At 36.0% G+C, this 20,768-nt stretch overlaps 1 protein-coding gene across 1 annotated transcript in view; it reads right to left on the reverse strand.

The window, feature by feature from the left end:
• Positions 1-17,043: 17,043 nt before the first annotated feature.
• C7H1orf185 (chromosome 7 C1orf185 homolog) overlaps positions 17,044-20,768 on the reverse strand; it is a 41,800-nt gene continuing 38,075 nt past the window's right edge. Inside the window, exon 4 of the mRNA XM_076862775.2 lies at positions 17,044-17,124. Within this exon, the coding sequence (XP_076718890.2) occupies positions 17,044-17,124 (81 nt within the window). The remainder of the gene's footprint in view (positions 17,125-20,768) is intronic.

Consider the following 20,768-nt stretch of genomic DNA (forward strand, 5'->3'; position numbering starts at 1 on the left):
GAAATTAGTATCAACTTGAATAAGCTTAATGCACTGGAAATTATAAATATATGGGTAAACAAAAAAGACTATTTTTTTTCATTTTTATTCTCTTTAAAAATAATTTACTATTTAAAAAAAACAGCCCATTGCAGTGGTGTAACCTGTAATTCCAATGATTTAGAAAGCTGAGACATGGACAGCAATTTCAAGGCCAGCCTGAGGAACTCGGTGAGACCCTGTCTCAAAATACAATAAAAAGGGCTGGTGGTATATCTCAGTAGATAGTGCCATTGGTTTCAATTACAAAAACATAACAAGGTTAAAAATAACAATAAAATAAAATTAATAAGGATGCACTGTGGTGTTTAAAACAAAAGTAAAGATAAGACACATGACAACAAAATCATGAAGAATGGTATTAGAAAATGAAGTATACTATTATAAGATTCTAACACTATATACTAATGCACTAAATATACATACTGTATATAAGTACACTCTAATAGTATTTGAAGGTGAACTGTAATAAGTTTGGCATATATTAAAATACAATAACAGTGATAGACTGCACTTTTCAATCATCTATTCCTTTGTTTTCATATCCCTGTGAGGCCAAAGTTTCAATAAGAAAGGCATTATAGACTTTTAAAATTTTGTCCTGAAATCAAGTTATTAATAAAGTTATCACATTTTGCTTGATGTGATTTAGAAGGGTAACATTTTCAGATATTGCTTTCACTGATGTTTGGAGTCTTTAGAAAATAGTAGGGGCTGGAGATATAGTTGTCTCAGTGGCAAAGTGCTTGCCTAGCATTGCTAACCTCTGAGTCCAATCTCAGGCACTGAAAAAAATATATATCCAGTTATATATATATAGTTATTATATATATAATGACTATATGTTTGAGATCAACTATCTTTTAAAAATTTTTTTTAGTCATAGATGGACACAATACCTTTATTTGTTTATTTAGTTTTTTTTATGTGGTACTGGGGATGGATCTCAGTGCCTCGTGCATGCTAGGCAAGTGCTCTACCACTGAGCCACAACCCCAGCCCCCTGAAATCAACTATCTTGACATAAATATTCTAGTTATATATACAAGTATACATATATAAGCAGAATATTATATATAACTGAAATATTATATGTAAAATATTATAATAACTGTTTATTTCAAGATAGTAGGCTAATTTCAAGATAGTTATATATGTAACTGGAATACACACACACACACACACACACACACACACACATATATATATATATATATATATATATATATATATGTAACTGGAATATTTATTTCAAGATTGTAGGCTGATTATATGTGGCAGTTACTCCCAACAATACATCTTAGAAATGATTGAAAATTTACTAAAAACAACATGGAGGTTTTCCAGCAATGACACAATTTCTCATACTGAGTGAACTCTTATGCAGTTAGCAGTTGTGAACTGAAAGGCAGCCAAAAGAGGACATAAGCTGGAAATTTGGCATTTGAAAGAAGGAAACTGCACTAGGTAAAATACATGTTTAAAAGGCCTTTTCTGTGTATGGTATTCCTGACTCTCTGCAGTCCCTGGAGGCCAGAACTGAAAGCAGAAAGCTAGTCTTTTTGTCTTGAAGAGTCAGAAAAGGAATTTCAGATTTCCCAGAGCAGCTGGAAATTAAGAAGAGAAGGAAATCCTAGCAAGGGGAGAAGGATGAAGGACAGAGTTTCAAGTCTGCATATACATACCCCTCAAACCCTTGACTGGGATTGTTGAACCTTACATGAAACAGGAAAAAAAAAATCCAGGGTATCCAAGGGAAATAACACCTAGAGGGCTGAAGAAACCCAGCAGGCACTTCTGCTGCTATTACAGTATAGACCACAGAAAGATTTGAACCTTTCTTACTTGATTTGAATAAGAGGAACCAGGTGAATAGCCAGGTGCACAAGCCTGTAATCCCAGCGGCCCGGGAGCTTGAGGCAGGAGAATCATTAGCTCAAGGCCAGTCTCAGTACTTTAACAAGGGCCTAAGTAACTTAGTGAGACCTGTCTCAAAACTAAAAAAATTTTTGATTTTTGGGTTGGGGATGTAACTCAGTGATAAAATGTCCCTGGGTTTAATCCCCAGTACTAAAATCAAACAAACAACAATAAAATCTCTAACTCTGCTAAATAGGTCTCACTTAAATTGTGGCAATATGGAATTGTGACTCCTCAACTACTTCCCAGATTTGAGCCAGTTCACAGAGTCCTTTGTATAAAAGATGGCTTTTGAAGAAGGATTCTGCTGCTCTATTTAAAATTTACACTATCTGTCCCAAGATATCCCCTAAAAGAGTTGCAGCCATTTACCAGGTGACAGTGTATTATGCTACAGGAAATGATTAGATTTTTTGATTTATCAGTCACTGTGAATTATCATAATTCTTGGAGACCTAAAATGCCATAGAGGTCTACTAGGGGCTTCTAGAATTTTTAGATTATTAATGGAGTTTTGGTTTGGGTCTGTCTCAGTGGGCCCAGTTGGTTTCAAATCCATTCGGTTTTTTTTTTCTCACAATAGACTGTATAATTGCAATATCTATACATAGATATAACTATATCTCTGGCAAATATCAAATCGCCACATTGATTCCCTGACCTATGAAATGAAGTATATTGTCATAGCAAAAGCCAAGCATGAACCACTGGAACTTCTTTTTCTCTACCAAAAGAGTAAATCAAGTTGAGCACAGTGGTGAGCCAGTCATCTCAGCTACTGGGTGACTGAGGCAGGAGGATAGCTTGACCCCAGTAATTTGAGGCCAGTCTTGGCAACATAGTGAGACCCCATCTCAGAGTTAAATGCACAAACACACACACACAACAAAAAAACAATGGACTATTGACCAAAAGCAATACCACATAGAGAGATTAAGGCCACTTAAAAGATGCAGGGTTGATGATTCTTGCCATACCTCCTTTCAACTCACCCATTTGGCTTGCACAAAAGACAGATCTTAGAAAATGAAAGTGGTTTCTTTTAAACTTAGTCAAGGGGTTCTTCCAACTCCAAACTCTGTTTCAAGTGTTGTGTCATTGCTGGAACTGCATCTGCTATCCAGTTATTCCTCTGGCAAATACTTTTTCTTTCTATCCTTATTATTATTTCACCTGAAAGGATTAGTACTATATCTCCACTTTTTTTTTTTTACCTCAAAGGTATATGTTGCCATTAACATAGACCAAACACATTTGTGTCTTCCCACAATATTAGATTTATTGAATAACAATGAATTCACAGGTTACACCGCATTCAGTGGTGGCTATTCTTTGAATACTTGTAGGTCACCTGATAGTCACAAACTGGGCAATCTCAGGTTCTTTTATTTCAGTCTTAACTATATTGTATCTATAATACATCACATCACACTTTAAACTATTATATATAAGGTTACAGAAAGGCTAAAAAAGAGTTAAAGCAGCCACAGGGGGTCAGGAGACTGAACTGAGAGCAAAGGCAGAGAGCAGATACTGAGTGAAGTCCCTTTAGGCAGACAGATAAAATTACCAGCCAAAGAACTTGTGCAGGGTGCAAAGCTGTCAAGATACAGGAACTTATTCAAGGCCAAAATCCAAATGGATGGCAGTTTCAGAGTGTAAGCTTGGAGTGTCAGCTTGAGATGTCAGCTTGGAATGGGCTATGTTGTCATCTCAGGTAGGAGAAAGTGTACTGGGCTGAAGCCAAAGGATAGGGATTTGGAGGTTTATTGCTATGGCCATTTTCATGGGTGAGTTTTCATAACAAGTGACCAAGATATGGGTTTGGTCTAGTCTTGGTTGCTTCTCCTTTTATGAGCCTCAGATGAGGGGGTTGCTTTCAGTGGTCTGGTGTTCAAGCCTAAGCAATTTAGTGAGACCCTGTCTCAAAATAAAATATAAAAAGGGCTGAGGATGTGGCTCAGTTGTTAAGTCACTCTAGGATCAATCCCTGGTAACAACAACAACAACAACAACAAAGCTGTTATTGGCTTGCTCAATGGACTATGAACAGAGTAGTCGTGGTGGAAGGAATGGAAGTTACTCATAGGCTTTAGCAATATGAAAGTCCACTCACCAAGGCACTTCTGAGTGCCTACTTATGAACAGTAGAGATGTTGCTGGTCCTCTATTCCCTGGGAGCACAGAAGTGGTGGGAAAGATGAGTCAACCATCTGGTGACAGGTTCTTACATTGAACTACTTCCTTCATAGTGAAGGTATCACCTATATTCTCACTGGAATATACACTTATTTTGGATATGGATTTGCCTTCCAGGAATACAATCTTCTCTCAATACCATCATCCATAGATTTCAGAGTGCTTTATTGACCACAGTGGTGTTCTGCAAGGATTGCTTCTGACTGGGAATTAATTTAATTACAAAGTGAGGTGTGTCATTTGGCTCATGCTTATAGAATTTATGCATTACCCTGAAGCAATAATTAGATACAATGGTGGAAGGGACTTTTGAAGATTCATCATATTGCCTGCCACTTACAGTACTAACTGGCTGGTAATATGATGCAATACACAAGTAATGTACTCCAGATTATGGTGCATGCTCAGCTATCAATATATGGTGATGATTGTTTCATGGCCCCGATTTTTCAGGAAACAAGAGGTGAAAATCGGACTGACTCCCTTATTACCTCTAGTAGTAGTGATTTTTTTTTTTTTTTTGCTTTCTGTCTTGGTTATAAGCATGTAATAAGTCATGGAAATGATGATAATAATTAGGAGTATTTCATTCTTACTTATAAATTAATATATTTGTGTATACACATTAACCAATATTTTTTGGCTCCTATCTCATTCTACTACTATCAACATCTGTTAATAATGGTTAATTATATATCTCATTTGTTAGATATGGATATGGATATCCATACAGAATATCAATAGAGATCTGTCTCTTACTACAAGAGAAGGAAACATCACCCAAAGATGGATAAAAGGATTTAATGTCTTAATTTGGAGAGAGAGTTAGTTCATTTTTTTGTTGTTGCTATTGTTCCAGGAGAGATTATACACATATATAATGATTGCTATAGCCAAGCAAATTAAAATACTCATATATTTAACTCTGTATGTGTGTGTGTGTGTGTGTGTGTGTGTGTGTGTGTGTTGTGTGTGGGTTAATAACACCTAAAATTTGCTCAGTTGGAAAATTACCAGTATACAATATTATTAACTATAGTGGTCAGATTGTGCTTTAGATCTCTAGACTTATTCATCCTATATAACTGCAACTTTGTACCCTTTGATTTACAACTTCCCATTCCCCATCCTTGCTACTGGTAATCATCATTCAACTTTCCAGTTTGTAAGTATCCATTTGAAAAACATTACACATGTGAGATCATGTGGTATTTTTCTTTCTGTGTCTGTCTTATTTCACTTGGTATATTGTCCTCTAGGTTCATCAGATTTGTTGCAAATAGCAATATTTCCTTCATAAAGAGTGAATAATATTTCAGTGTATGTGTGTATGTGCGTGTGTGTTCATGTACTTGTGTTTGGGTGTATTTCTTTATTCATTCATCTGTTAACAAACACTTGGTTGTTTCCAGATCTTCACTATTGTAAATAATACTGCAGTGAACTGGGAATTGTGTGAGTGCCTTATATATTTGACTTATTAACCCCTTATTAGATATATGTCTTGCAAATATATTCTTCCAATATGTGGACTGTCTTTTCGTTTTGTTGCTTATTTCCTTTGCTATATAGATGCTTTTCATTTAATGAAGTTCCACTTTGTTATTTTTGCTTATGTTACCTGTGGTGTCCTATCTGAAAAATCATTGCTGAGAACAATATCAAGGAGCTTTCCCTCTATGTTTTCTCCTCTGGTTTTGTGGTTTGGTGACTTATTTTGAAGTCTTTAACACTTTTTGTTTTTGGTACTGGGGATTGAACCAGGGCCACTTAAACACTGAGCCAAATCCCCCAACCCTTTTTATTTTTCTTTTAAACTCGCTAAGTTGCTGAGGCTGGCTTTGAACTCACGATCCTCTTGCCTCAGTCTCCCAAGCCACTGGGATTACAGGCATGCACCACCTCACCCAGCCCTAACACATTTTGAGTTGATTTTTGTTTATGGTATAAGATAAGGACCCAATTTCCTTTTTTTTTTTTTTTTGCATGTGGATATCTAGTTTCCATAGTACTATTTATTGGGGGAATTATTCTGATTATTCTTTCCCCATAGAATCTTTTTGATTCCCTTCTTGAAAATTAGTTGACCATGTATGCTTAGGTTTCTTTCTGGGCTCTATAATCTGTTCCACCAGTCTATGTGTTAGTTTTTATACTGTTTTAATTATTACAATATTGTGATAGATTTTGAGAGCAGGTAATGTGATACCTCCCACATCATTCTTTTTGCTTAAGATTACCTTGGCTATTCAGGGGGTCTTTTGTCGTTTCCTATGAATTTTAGGATTGTTTTTTCCACTTCTATGAAAAATGACATTGGAATTTTGACAGGGAGTATATTCAAATCTGTAGAGCACTTTTGGTAATCTGATCATTTTAACAGTATAAAATCTTCTAATCCATTAACATGGAATATTTTCTGTCTATTTGTTTCTTCTTCAATTTCTTTCATCAATGTTTTATAAGTTTCTGTGTACAGATATTTTACCTTTTAACTTCATTTTTAAGCATTTTCTGGTAGCTCTTGTAAATGGTATTTTTTTTACCTTTATTCTTTTTTGTGTAGTTTATTGTTAGTGTATAATTTTTTTATTAATCTTGCAACTTTACTGAATTCATTTATTAGTCTTTTTTTTTAAAACTGGGAATTGAACTCAGGGGCACCCAGCCCTATTTTGTATTTTATTTAGAGACAGGGTCTCACTGAGTTGCTTAGTGCCTCACTTATGCTGAGGCTGGCTTTGAACTCTAGATCCTCCTGCCTCAGCCTCCCAAGCTGCTGGGATTACAGGTGTGCACTACCATGCCAGCCATTTATTAGTCCCAAAAGGTATTGTGTGTGTGTGTTTGTGTGTGTATAGTCTTCAGGGTTATTTATATTTAAGATCGTGTCATCTGCAAACACAGCTTAATATCTTCCTTTCCAATTTGGATGCCTTTCATTTCTCTTTTTGTCTTGAAATAGAGTCTCATTATATTCCTTAGACTGGATATGAATTCATAGGCTCAGTTGATCCTACTTTCCTCAATCTCCCATACCTCCATATAATAGAAAAGACATTTCAAACTCATTCCACAAAGTAAGTATTGCTCTGCTACCCAAAATCTGGTGAAAGAAAGGAGAGAGAGAGAGTGAGAGACAGAGAGATAAGAGAGAAAGAAAGAAAGAAAGAAAGAAAGAAAGAAAGAAAGAACGAACAAGCTGTAGACTAACAACCTTGATAAGCAAAACAAAAATTCTCAAAAATAACTTACAAGTAGAATGGAAAAACACACTAAAAAAAGATACACCATGGTCAAGTTTGTTTCACTCCAGGGATGCAAGGATGGTTCAACATATGAATATCAGTAAACAGCCAAGTGCAGTGGTACATGCCTGAAATCTCAGCAACTTGGGGGGCTGAGGCAGAGGGATGGAAAATTCAAGGTCAGCCTCAGCAACTTAACAAGGCCCTGAGCAACTTAGTGAGATCCTGTCTCAGAATAATAAATAAGGGCTGAGGATGTAGCTCAGTGGTAAATCACCCCTGGGTTCAATCCCCAGTACCAAAATAAATAAAACAAAAAGTTATACTACTGAAAGAAATCTGCAGATTCAATGAAATCCTCATAAAATACCAATGACATTCTTCACAGAACTAGACAAAACAGTACTAAAATTTATATAGACACACAAAACTCCAAAGAATCAAAACAATCCTGATTTCAAAGTATACTCCAGAGCCATAGTAACAAAAACTGCATGGCACTGGCATAAAAACAGACACATAAACCAATGGAATAGAATAGAGGACCAGAAGTAAACCCCATGCATCTACTGCCAACTGATTGTCAAGAAGATGCCAGAAACATATGTTAGAGAAAAAACAGCCTCTTCAACAAATGGTCTGGGAAAACTAAATATTCACATGTAGCATATTCAAGCCAGATCTCTAACTCTCACCCTGCACAAAAATCATCTCATATAATATATATCAAAGACCTTAATGCAAGACCTGAAACTTACAAACTTCTTGGGGAAACACTTCAACATACTGGCACAGGCAATTATTTCCTGAGTAGGACTCTAATAACTTAGAAAATAAAATTAAGAATTGACAAGTGTGATTACTTCAGATAAAAAATTTCTGTACAGCAAAGCAAACAACAGAGTGGGAAAAAAAGAAAAGAAAAACACAACCTATAGAATGGGAGAAGATCTTTGCCTGCTATTATTATCCAAATATATAAAGAATTCGAAAAATTTAGTAACAAAAGAACAATGAATCTATTCAATAAATGGGAAAATGATCTAAATAGACACTTCTCAAAAGAAGAAGTACAAGACCAATAAGTACATGAAAAAATACCTGACATCTTTAGCTATCCAGAAAATGCAAATCAAAATTACAATGGGAAACAAACCCCTACAAGGGTCCCCTCTTGCCCCTGCAAGAGTTCTGTTTCTATTTTTTACACTTGAATACATTCTACTCCTCTTATTCTTGCAAAAAGAAATTACATTGGGATTTCATCTCACCACAGTCAGATTGGATATTATAAAAAAATATAAAACAAACAAACAAAAAACCAAACAGAACTAACCAATGTTGGTAGGGATGTAGGGAAAAAGGAACCCTCATACACCATGAGTAGGATTGTAAATTAGCGTAGTCACTGTGAAAGAGTAAGGAGGTTCCTCCAAAAACTAAAAATAGAGCTATCATATTGTCCAGCTATACCACTACTGTGTATATATCCAAGGAAATGAAATCAGGTAAGAAATGAAAAGAGATAGCTTCATACCAATATGTATTCTAGCAGTATTCATAATAGAAGATATGAAATCAGCTTAGTTTTCCAGTAACAGATTAATAGATTTTTAAAAATATGGAATTTATGCATGAAGAAGTACTATTTAGCCATCAAGAATGAAATAATGTCATTTGCAGGAAAATGGACGGAATCGGAGTACACCATGTAAATTGAAATAAGTCATGGACAGAAAGACAAGTATCACACATTTCCTCTCATATGTGAAGACTTAAAAATGACTTACTTTAAGGAATGAAAAAGGACCAGAGAAGGGTAGAGAGGGGAGAGCAAGAAAGGCTATCGTAGGGAAGGTGGATATGATCAAAGCATGACATATACCTTTATGGAATACCTTTATGGAAAAGACACACTAAAAAACCCCATTAATTTGTACAATTAGTACACATTAATAATTATTTAACTTTTTAGTGATTTACACACCACCATTACAGTATTCTGAATTTTACTATATGGCTTTACCATTGAGCTTTTTATTCTCGTATGTTTTAATATTGTTAATCAGCATTCTTCATATTAACTCAAAGAACTTCAGTTAGCAATTCCTATAAAGTTAGGTCTAGTGGGGATGAGCTCCTCCAGCTTTTGTTGCTGAGAATATTCTTTAGGTCTCTTTCATTTATGAGGATGACTTCTCATAAATGAGAACTTTTTCTTTCAGCACTTTGAATGTATCAACTTTCTCCCTCGTGGCTTTACAAATTCCTGTTGAGAAGTCTGCCCTTAGACCTCTTGTATAAGCCTTGTCTCTCGACACTTCAAGATGCTTTCTTTGTCTCTGACTTTTGACACTGACGATAATGTGACTTGGAGTATTCTTCTCTGAATTGACTTTGCTTGGGAACTTTAGAATGTGGATGTAAATATTCCTCCCAAGACTTGAGAAATTTTCCTTAAATAATCTTTCTTTCCCTTTCTGTTCTCCTTCTTGGCTTCCCATAATTCATATATGTTCATATTCTTGACTGTATTCTCTAGGTTCCTTATGCTTTCTTTACTCCTTTTTCTTTGTATTCCTTTCATTGGTTTATCTTAAATTACTTTTTTATTTTTATTTTGCCTTACTGGGGATTGAACTCAGGAGTGATTTACCACTAAGCTACATCCCCAGCATTTTTTTTTTGAGAGAGAGAGAATTTTTTAATATTTATTTTTCAGTTTTTGGTGGAAACAACATCTTTATCATCTTTATTTTATTTTTATGTGGTGCTGAGGATTGAACCCAGCGCCCCGCGCATGCCAGGCGAGCCCGCTACCGCTTGAGCCACATCCCCAGCCCTTTTTAGGTCTTGCTAAATTGTTTCAGTTGTCCTCAAGCTTGTGATTCTCCTTACTTGGCCTCCTGAATAGCTGGGATTACAGGTGTGCATCACCACACTTTGCTTGAATGACTTGTCTTTGAATTTGCTAATTTGAGTTGGCTATCAAAACTCTCTACTGAATTTTCAAATATCTAATTATATTATTTAACTCTAGAATTTGTGTTTGGTTCTTTTAAAACGAATTCTATTTTAGGGGGCATTTGGGGTTGAAACCATTTAACTATATATGTCTCAGCCCTTTTATTTTTTAAATTTCATTAAATTTTTTTTTTAGTTGTAAATGGACAAAATACCTTTATTTATTTGTTTTTATATGGTGCTGAGGATTGAACTCAATGCCTCATCCGAGTCACACCCTCAGACCCCTTTTATTTTATTCTTTGAGATAGGGTCTTGTTAAGTTGCTGAGGCTGGCCTCAAACTTGTGATTCTCCTGCCTCAGCCTCCAGAATCATTAGGAGTATGGGTGTGTGCCATTGTGTCTGGCAGATTCTGTTTTATTACCTTTTTATTTTATTTGTGCATTTTCCCCTAATTTCACTTGATTATCTATACATTTTCTTTCATCTCACTGAGTTCTCTGATCTCACTGTTCTTAATTCTCTTTTAGGCAATTCATAGATCTCCACTTCTTTGGGTTCAGTTTCTGGAGCTTAATTACTATTCTTCATTGTCTGTGTAGGCCATGTTGGCACTTGTGAAGGAGGAAGAGCCAATTCCAGTCTTTACAGATTGCTTTCAGGAGATTAAAGATTTCCTGTTATTTTTCAGGATTGAAGGACTGCTTCTGGTACCACAACTGAATGGGGTTGGAGTTGGAGCTGGGTTACATAGTCTCTGCTGCATCTGTAGTAGGGTCTGTAGTTGGCAGCCCTGTTACCAGGGGTTCTAATGAGAATGAATCCTGTCTGGTCCATGAGTAGACTATGCTATCTCCAGGACCTTAGGGCTGGTGCTGGGACACAGGCCAGCATTAGGATCTTCAGACAGTGAGCCTTTTATTAGGTGTGCATCCAGGTGTGGCTTCCTCTGGAAAATCTCCTGTGAGGTCACTGGGTAGGTTCCCAGACAAACAGTATTGCCCTGGTCAATGGCTGAGAGGGGATGGACCCAAGTCAGTCACAGGCCTGTTTCAGGGACCACAGTTAGAACTGAGGCCAGTAAGCCTGCTACAGGGACTGAGGCAGGTGTATCTCCCTCTGGGTCCCTGAGCTGGTAGTGGAACTAATTTCTGACTACTGCTGAGGCGGGCTGGAAACAAGTCTCAGAGGCTTTTCAGTGTTTGCTATGAAATTAAGGTCATAAAGCCTTCCCTGGTGATTCAAGTGGGCATCTCTTTCTTTGAGATCCTATGGCACTGATTGAACTGTGCTCTGACTGCTGCTGAGTGGGGCTAGAGTCAAGTTTCAGAAGTTTCAGAGTCATCTGTAAGTACACTGCCAGGATAAACATTAGCAGGTTGTCATCTTAAGGTGCCACAGTCTGGCTGGGCACAAATCACCGAGCCGCCACAAAGCACTTGTATGTTCAAACAAGAAACTTTATTGCCTGAACTCCAACAGTACTCCACACACACTCCCCGGGAACTCTCCCAAACGCCACCCACACGGCTCCTCTCCTGCACACAACACCAACTGGAACTCCCTCCACCGGAACTTCCCCAACCAAGGCAAACTCCCCAGGAATCCTGGGAGAATTCCAAAGTATCAGGAGCTCCAGGCGGACAGCAGGGGTCTATATACAATTGAATCAATCCAGCATCATCTTAATGGCTTGCCTTTCAACCATTACTTCTGGCAAAATGCCAGGGGCCATTCCGACTCAGCTGTGGTTCTCAGCATTAAGGCATAAGTGGGTGTGACTCCTTCCAGGTCTCTGAGTAAATGGTTCTAGAATAGGACCAAAGCCAAAAGGGCTATATTTCCAGATTTGGTGTCAGGTCCATGATTGGCAAGTCTGCCACCTGGTTGCAGTACTGCCCTCCTTGGTCTTGGGCTGTGCCAGGTTTTCACAACCTCCTACCTGAATCCCACTAAGTAATTTTTATCCAGGTAGGATTGAAAATTTATTGTAGCCAGCGTGGGGTAGGGTTGGGGGAGGTGGGGGGATATGACAGAGAGATCTCCTCTTCTGCTATCTTGCGGATATCATTCTGCTATTGTTTATTTGGAAGTTTTAAATATGGCTAAAATATAAATGAATACCCAATTGATGACAGGCGGAATGTGGTAGTTTGTACTGTGTCAACTTGGTTAAACTAGACTCATGTTTCCCATAATCATTTTCCCTACATGGTCCAAAGAGAACTTTGTACAATATCTATAAGCATAATTTAAGGAGAAGTCATTGCTTTGTGAGTGCTGTCATGCTTAGATATTGTAAGGGACTGTATAGAGTTCTGTGGGTTCCAACTTTTCCTCAGTCCTCTTTCCTGTGGCAAGTTCTTCTTCCCAGTTGCTGACCCTGTTGGCAAACAAAGGCCTGGGGCCCATCACCAGATGCTTGCTGTTCACTTTCAAAGGCAGTTGCTTCACATAGACATTCCTAGAGGCTCAGTTTCTAAAGACATTCCTACTATCCTTTTCTTCTCCATTTTGTTGTGGCAATGGACAAAGTGGCTTCTCAGATTAACTGATCAGAGACTCTTTCTCTGATTCTCTAGTTTCTCTCCTTAACTTTCATTCCGGCTCCTTCTACATCTATGCAAGATATATTAATTCCTATAATGAATCCTGTACTGATAGTAGTTCTTCTTTCATGGAACCTTGACTAATTCAAACACGGAAAGCTCTTGCACATTTTTCAGTATTTTTTTTTTTTAGTTATTTATAGTACTTGGGATTGAATCCAGGGATGCTTTATTACTGAGCTACATCCCAAGTTCTTTTTATTTTTTTAGACATGGTCTTGCTAAGTTGCTGAAGATGACCTTGCATTTGTGATCCTCTTGCCTCAGTCTACCAAGTTGCTGAGATTAAAGACCATGCCCAGCTCAACCTTGTGCTTCCTACTTTGAGTTGTTCAACCATTATTTGAATTCTGTTTATGAAACAAAATACTCTCCCCCCACCAAGCTAATCTGTTTAGGGTTTCAGGTGTTGTTGTTATTGTTGTTGTTGTTGTTATTATTATTATATATTTTTGGTACTGGGGATTGAACTCAGGGATGCTTAACTACTGAGCCACATCTCCAACTCTTTTTTATGTTCCATTTAGAGACAGGGTCTTGCTGAGTTGCTGAGGCTGGCTTTGAACTCATGATCCTCCTGGCTTATCCTCCCAAACTGCTGGAATTACAGACATGAGCCATCACGCCCAGCTATCAGATATGATTTGTAATCAAAAGCATTGTAATGCCCTATTGTAATGTTAATTATAAGTTTGCTTCTTTCATTCTGTGTGTCTATAAGCAGAAACAGACTCCCTATGTTCCAAAGTATTCGTTCGAGGATGTTTACGTGGCAAATAACCTGGGAAGACAATGATTGTGGCTCCTGCTGATGCAAAAAGGAACGTACAACTTTACTGTCCATTTACAAAACATTCGGTTCCCTGAATTTTTTCCTATAATAATGCCACCCACTGTGTAGGCATTATCTGTTCCTCTTCACCTTATCTTATAGGAACTGAGGCTCAGGAAACAATGTCAAAATGATGATATTCTGGCTACTTCTATTGTTATGAATAATAACCTGTCCTTTGTGTTTGATCCAAGAGACATGAAACTGTTGCAGGCTAACTTGTCAGATTGTATTGAAGGGGAAATCTCAGATCCTTCACAGTTCTTAAAAATAAGATCATTTTTGACTGGTGTAATTTATACTGGTACAAGTATTGTTCTGTGGGCTTTTCAAAGAGAAAAATGTATATGCCTCTGATATGGATTACTTTTTTTTTAAATTTTAAATGGACACAATATCTTTATTTATTTTTATCTGGTACTAGGATTGAACCCAATGCCTCACACTTGCGAGGCAAGCACTCTACCACTGAGCTATAGCCCCATCCCATGGGTGACTTTTTTGCAAACAAATAAATATGTTAGGTTTTAAGAAATTACTGGGGCTGGGGTGGTGGCTCAGTGGTAGAGCGCTCACCTAGCATGCATGAGGCACTGGGTTCGATCCTTGGCACCACATAAAAACAAAACAAAACAAAAAAACAAAAAACAAAAAAACAAAACCTAAAATTAAAGATACATAAATAAATATTAAAAAAGAAATTACTATATCACTCTAGTATAACAATTACTTTTATATATATGAGTGTGTGTGTGTGTGTGTGTGTGTGTGTATCTGTGTTTCCCATTTGTAATATAGACAAGAATTTGGATAGGATGCTTTGGTTGTATTAATAGAGACAAACCTCTTTTTAGTTTATGTGAAAAGGAGAATTTATTACAAAATTACAAGGGTACCTTAACAAAGCCAAAAACAATAGTTAATTCTAGGCCTCAGGGATAATGGCCAGTAATAGAAACCAAATCTTGCTAGCAAAGAGGAGTTTACAATTAGAACATAAAGATACTTTACCAAGCCAAGGGAAAAGATTACAACCATGCTTCATGAAGGGTTAGGACAAGGGAATGGAACACTGTTAGAAAGGCAGGAATCATACTCTTTTGATCTCTCATCTCTGCTTTTCAAATGCTTTGCAAATGCTTTTTTGTTCTCTCACTACAGATCTGTTACTTTCCATGCCTAAGCTACATGGTGGGATATGGCAACCCACATCTCCCCAGTTTATATTTCCTCTATTCCAGAGACTAGTCAGACCAAGGCTAGAATCTCTTATCTCCAACCCTGAATTCCTGGGGAAGTTGTAGGACCTTGCCAAATTTAAAGATAACATCCTTCTCAGGGATCGACAGTAAGTCAGAAATTTCAGGAAAACAGGAATAGAAGCCAACTGAATTTTTTGTTTTTGTTGCTCCTTAAAGACCTGGAACTGAAATAGTCTAATTTTATATTTAGGGGTGGATAGGAGATAGATGCTCAGAAATCACAGCATATTATGTGGAAATGACCAGATACTTCAAAAGATAAGGGTGTTCTAACTCTTTTTAACATTTCCTGGGTCAGAGATGACAGACTTGGATAATGATATCTTATTTGAGACAAGTTTCTTTGCATTTGTCTTGATAGGTAGGGTTTATCTCTGGGAAAATTATGAACAGTTCTTGATATAAGTTATTTAAACACAAATGGTAATATTATTCTTTGTTAATTTTCCAAGAGAAATTTTAAAAGGTGGTTAATTATATGGTGAGTGTTTAGGAAAAGTGGAAAAAGAAAAGAATACATTGGCAGATGTCAGAAATCCCTCAGAACCATAAATAAAAATTTGATCAAAGGTATCTCAAACTAGAGAGGAACTCTTACTCATGTAGTTTGAGTCAGTTGCTTATGAACTATTTCTATCATAGTAGGGTGAGGGCTGAGGGGATATTCAAGAAATATAGGAGATGGGAAAGAAAACTATTTTCTTGATTCTATGCAGTGTTTCAGACCTCCCTGTAAGAGCAAATTTATAATGCTTACTGCTGTGGTTTGGATAGTGGTGTCTCCCAAAAGCTCATATGTGAGACAATTCAAGAAAGTTTAGAGGTAAAATGATTGGGTTATGAGAAGCTTAACCTAATCAATGTATTAATCTGCTGATGGGGATTAACTAAGTGGTAACTATAGGCAGGTAGAATGTGGCTGGAGGAGGTGGGTCATTGGGGGCATGCTTTTGGAGGTTTATATTTTGTCCTTATTTTGTAGAGTGCTCTCTCTGCTTCCTGATTATCATGTCCCAAGCTGCTTCCCTCTGCCACACCCTTCCACCAGGATGTTCTGCCTCACCTTGGGCACAGAGCAATGGAGTCAGCTATCTAAGGACTGAAACCTCTGAAACTGTGAACCCCACATAAAATTTTCTTTAAAATTGTTCTTGTCAGATCTTTTGGTTGCAGCCATGAAAAAACTGGCTAAAACCCTTACCAAAAGCATGTCGTGATACTATTTGAAATATAGGTGATTTTTATATTTTAAAAATCAGAAAAGCTGATAGAGGTATTCCACCCAGCCCTAGTCACACTGAAATAAACCTGAAAATGTCAAAATTATAAAGAAATGTTGTGGATGTTTTATTAAAAATGTATTCATGCTGAAGATTTCTTAAAGTATTTCTCTTGTGTGTTGAAAACACATTCCTATATTTGTGGTATCTTTTGATGAGATACAGGGAGTTAAACTTAATGTTCATGATACTACTGTACTTCTTCCCACAATTTTGTTTCTAGAAATAAGAATCAGCAGGAGAAGTAGGACCACTCTATGATAACTAAGAAGAAAAGCAATATTAATGTGAACATGTTAAGAGACTCAAAAGCTGGAAATTCAGTTTTGACTTTACCTGATTTCAGTATATACAAGGTTTCAAAAGAAAAAAAGTCATTCAGCATTATGTTGAAGGTTTTGTATTTCGACCTCTGTGTTTCTTCGTGAAAACATTTCCTTACTGTTGTCATCATTTTCATCATCATAGAGTGCCATATTCATTACATTTTCAGTACATTCTTCTAATGAAATTGTTGACAGGTATGAAAATACTTTTTCCATTAGAGGTTCCCTGAGAAGAGGCTTTGAAGAATTATTTTCTGCTAGAGAATCATCAGAATACCAGTCTTCGGCTGCTTCAATACTTTGGCTGTAATAAGCCTCAGATGGTAATGTTGATAAGCTTAATGGAATGCTGCTGCCATTTGTTACTGAGCTAGTCTCTGGGGGATCACTGATGATTTTCTTTGTTGCAAAGCGGAATGCATTTTTAGAGTGATCTTTAATTGCTGCAAAAAATATATTTATTATAAATATTACATATTCATGAGCCAAATCTTAATTTATAAGGGCATTTTTTTTTAAATTCAGACTATTTTTAGGGCTATAATGGACAGGGTAATTCTCTTCAAGAACATTTTTTTCTGAATTACTATCATCATCTGTACAATGTTTAATATGTAATTGGGAATTAGCAATATTTTCATGAAAATTAAGAGTAAAAAAGACTATACTAAATAAAACCAACCCGTTTTTACAGAAAAGATTCTAAGTGGGACAGAAACCTCAGTTTTGGACAGTTCCTTAAAGAGGACAGATACTTAAAGACTTATAACTATTTATGCCTTATTTTAAAAATATAAGCTTCCTGAGCAAGCATATTACAAAATGGAAAGGGCCTATGGGCTGGCCCTATATCAATAACAGTAATAATATTAACAGAACTTTACAATTTGCAAAGTGTTTTGATATAATTATTTTCTCAATAATTCTTCAAGGCAGTTATTAGCACCACTTCACCAAAGAAAAAAGAGATTTAGAAGATGATCCATCACAAATCAGATACAAAATGTATTTCAATCTACATACTTCTTACTTTAATTCTTTTGCCATTGAATTATTTAGGTTGCACATTGGCTATTTCAAAGTGTTAGGTTTTAGAAAATATCATATACTATTTTTTTAAAAAATATTTTTTTTAGTTGTTGATGAACCTTTATTTTATTCATTTACTCATATGTGGTGCTGAGAATCAAACCCAGTGCCTCACACATGTTAGGCTAGGCAAGTGCTCTACCACTGAGCCACAACCCCAGCCCTCATATACTATCTTAAATGATTTTTATATGTTTTATATTTTTATGTTAACTTTTGATACTTTACATATTAATTTTTAAAGTTGTTTTAAGTACGTTACCTTATATTAACATTTCTAAAATTATGTAGGAGACAATGGTTTGAAGTTCTAAGACATAACCTGCAATACCTAGAACTGTAAAAACTTGTGTTTTTTTAATATATATTTTTAGTTGTAGTTGGACACAATACCTTTATTCCATTCGTTTATTTTTATGTGGTGCTGAGGATCAAACCCAAAGCCCCGTGTGTGCTAGGTGAGCGTTCTACCGCTGAGCCACAATCCCAGCCCAAAACTTGTGTTTTGAGTTTTTTTTCCCTCTGTTTCTCTCCCTCTCTGATTTATTTTTATCCTCAAGCATGAGTACATGACATTGACTATGATATCTTTGGGCTCCAGTAGTAGACACAACTTAAAATTTCATAGTTTAAGATCATTGCAATTCTTGTTTTTCTAAAATTTTATGTGCCCAATCACATACTAATAAATTAGCATTTCTCTTCAATTTTCATAGTATTTAAAATACTTAACATTAAGCATAGCCTCTTGATTCTTAAAGTTGTAAATTGTTATACGTTAGGATTGTTTCTAAGAAACAATTGGAGAAAACATACCTTTTATACGTGCTGCTTCTTTTTTTCTTTGCTCCTCCTACATAAAAATTTATTTTTATTTTTAAAATGAAATCATTTTAATATAATTTCTATATTATATTGATCTATACACTTATATAATAGTAAAACATTTTGCACCTATGATTACAGGTTTATTACAAAGAATGTAAATCAGGAAGAGTAATAAATTTTAACATTTATTTGCATTTCTAACAAGCTCCCCAGAATAATGCTGATATTGCTGGTCTGGGAACAAGAGTATGGCCCTGGACTGATTGAAATTCTATCCAATTAAATGAATGAAAAAGCGGGCATTCTTATATACTGTAAATCAGTACAAATATTTTGGAGAGAAATTTAACAAATCTACTTGGAATATATTATGGCAAGTATATAATTTTGTTTTTGTGTCAATGTTCAGTTACCCGAAAGTTCATTCAATATGTGTAGCATTTTTTAAAAACTTTCAATTTAAAAATCCAAGATTAAGGAAATAGTTTTTTTTGTGTGTGGCTTTTTTTTTTAGAGAGAGAGAGAATTTTAATATTTATTTTCAGTTTTCAACAAACACAACATCTTTGTTTGTATGAGTGCTGAGGATCGAACCCGGGCTGCATGCGTGCCAGGCGAGCGTGCTACCGCTTGAGCCACATCCCCAGCCCAAAGAAATAGTTAACTGCATTATTATACCTAGATACAAAGGATGTTATTTCTTTCTCTCTGTTGTTTTTTTTTTTAAATACTTGTGGGTTGAACCCAGAGGTACATTACCACTGATCTACGTCCCAGTTCTTTTTTTTTTTTTTTAATATGTTTTTAGTTGTAGATGGACACAATACCTTTATTTAATTTATTTTTTTATGTGGTGTCAAGGATTGAACCCAGTGTCTCACGCATGCTAGGCAAGTGCTCTACCACTGAGCCAACCCTGGCCCCATCCCAGTTCTTTTTATTTTTTATTTTGAGACAGGATCTTGCTAAGACACTGATAGTCTTGCAAAGTTACTGGGGCTGGTCTCAAATTTGGGATCCTCCTGCCTCAGCCTCCTGAGTCACTGGGATTACAGGCATGTGCCATGGCACCCAGCTGGATATTCTTTCAACTATTAAAAATGAAGCTATTTATCAGTAAGTAAGTAAGGACTAAAAGTAAAAAAAGACACTATGGAAACATATCATAAAGACAGAGGAACAACTTTGATTAGATTTGGGCATTAAAATACTGAGCAATGGATTATAATATGCTGAGTACAATAGAAATTTATGAATTCATACTTAAATGGGAAAGACATAGCAAGGCATTATCTTATGTATTCAAACTAAAATCATTAATTAGTGTCAAACATTGTAATTAAGGACTAATATTGCATGTCTCTTGATATGATAAACTGAGTTTGATCAGAAGAAAAACCAAACTGAAGAATAGTTTATTATTCATACATTAACTGCCTTATATTCTCAAAAATGCCTATATCTTTTTTAGACTTTTATTAAAATTTAGTATTTCTACTCTTGAAAGAGGTGATTAAAAGACAAACCACAGAGCAGTACAAAATATGTTCTTTCATGTATCTTATAAAAGCCAGAGTATGTAAAGAGTTTTCAAAACTCAGTAAGAAATAATTCAATAAAAATGGGGAAAATTTTGGGCTGAGGTTGTACCTCAGTGGTTGAGCGCTTACCTCGCATGTGTGAGGCACTGGGTTCAATCTTCAGCACCATATAAAAATAAATAAAGATATTTTGTTTTTTACAACTAAAAAATATTTTTTAAAAAATGGGGAAAATTTTTGAAAGAATATGACATACAGATGGCAAATATGTACATCACAAAATGTTATTTTTAGGAAAATACAATTAAAATCATAATGGAATACTACTACATAACTTAGAAAACAAAAACAAAAAACCCTGGCAATTTCAAGTTTCTAGAAATTTCAATTTCTAGAACTCTCTCTATATATATGACTAGTGAAGATGTATAATGGAGCAATCAATTTGGAATCAGTTTGGCAGTTTCTTATAAAAGTTAGAAAACATATATAATCCAGTAATCCCAGCAGTGGATTATGCTGACTGCCAGTGGACATGGGGTGGGAGAGCCGGGGCTCAGTGGGGTGACCCTTGGCTGAGGGAGCCACAGTGCTGCTGCCAGGAGGATGACAAGCAGGGACCCCAGATT

The sequence above is a fragment of the Callospermophilus lateralis genome, chromosome 7, assembly GCF_048772815.1.
Source record: "Callospermophilus lateralis isolate mCalLat2 chromosome 7, mCalLat2.hap1, whole genome shotgun sequence".
NCBI classification, from domain to species: Eukaryota; Metazoa; Chordata; class Mammalia; order Rodentia; family Sciuridae; genus Callospermophilus; species Callospermophilus lateralis.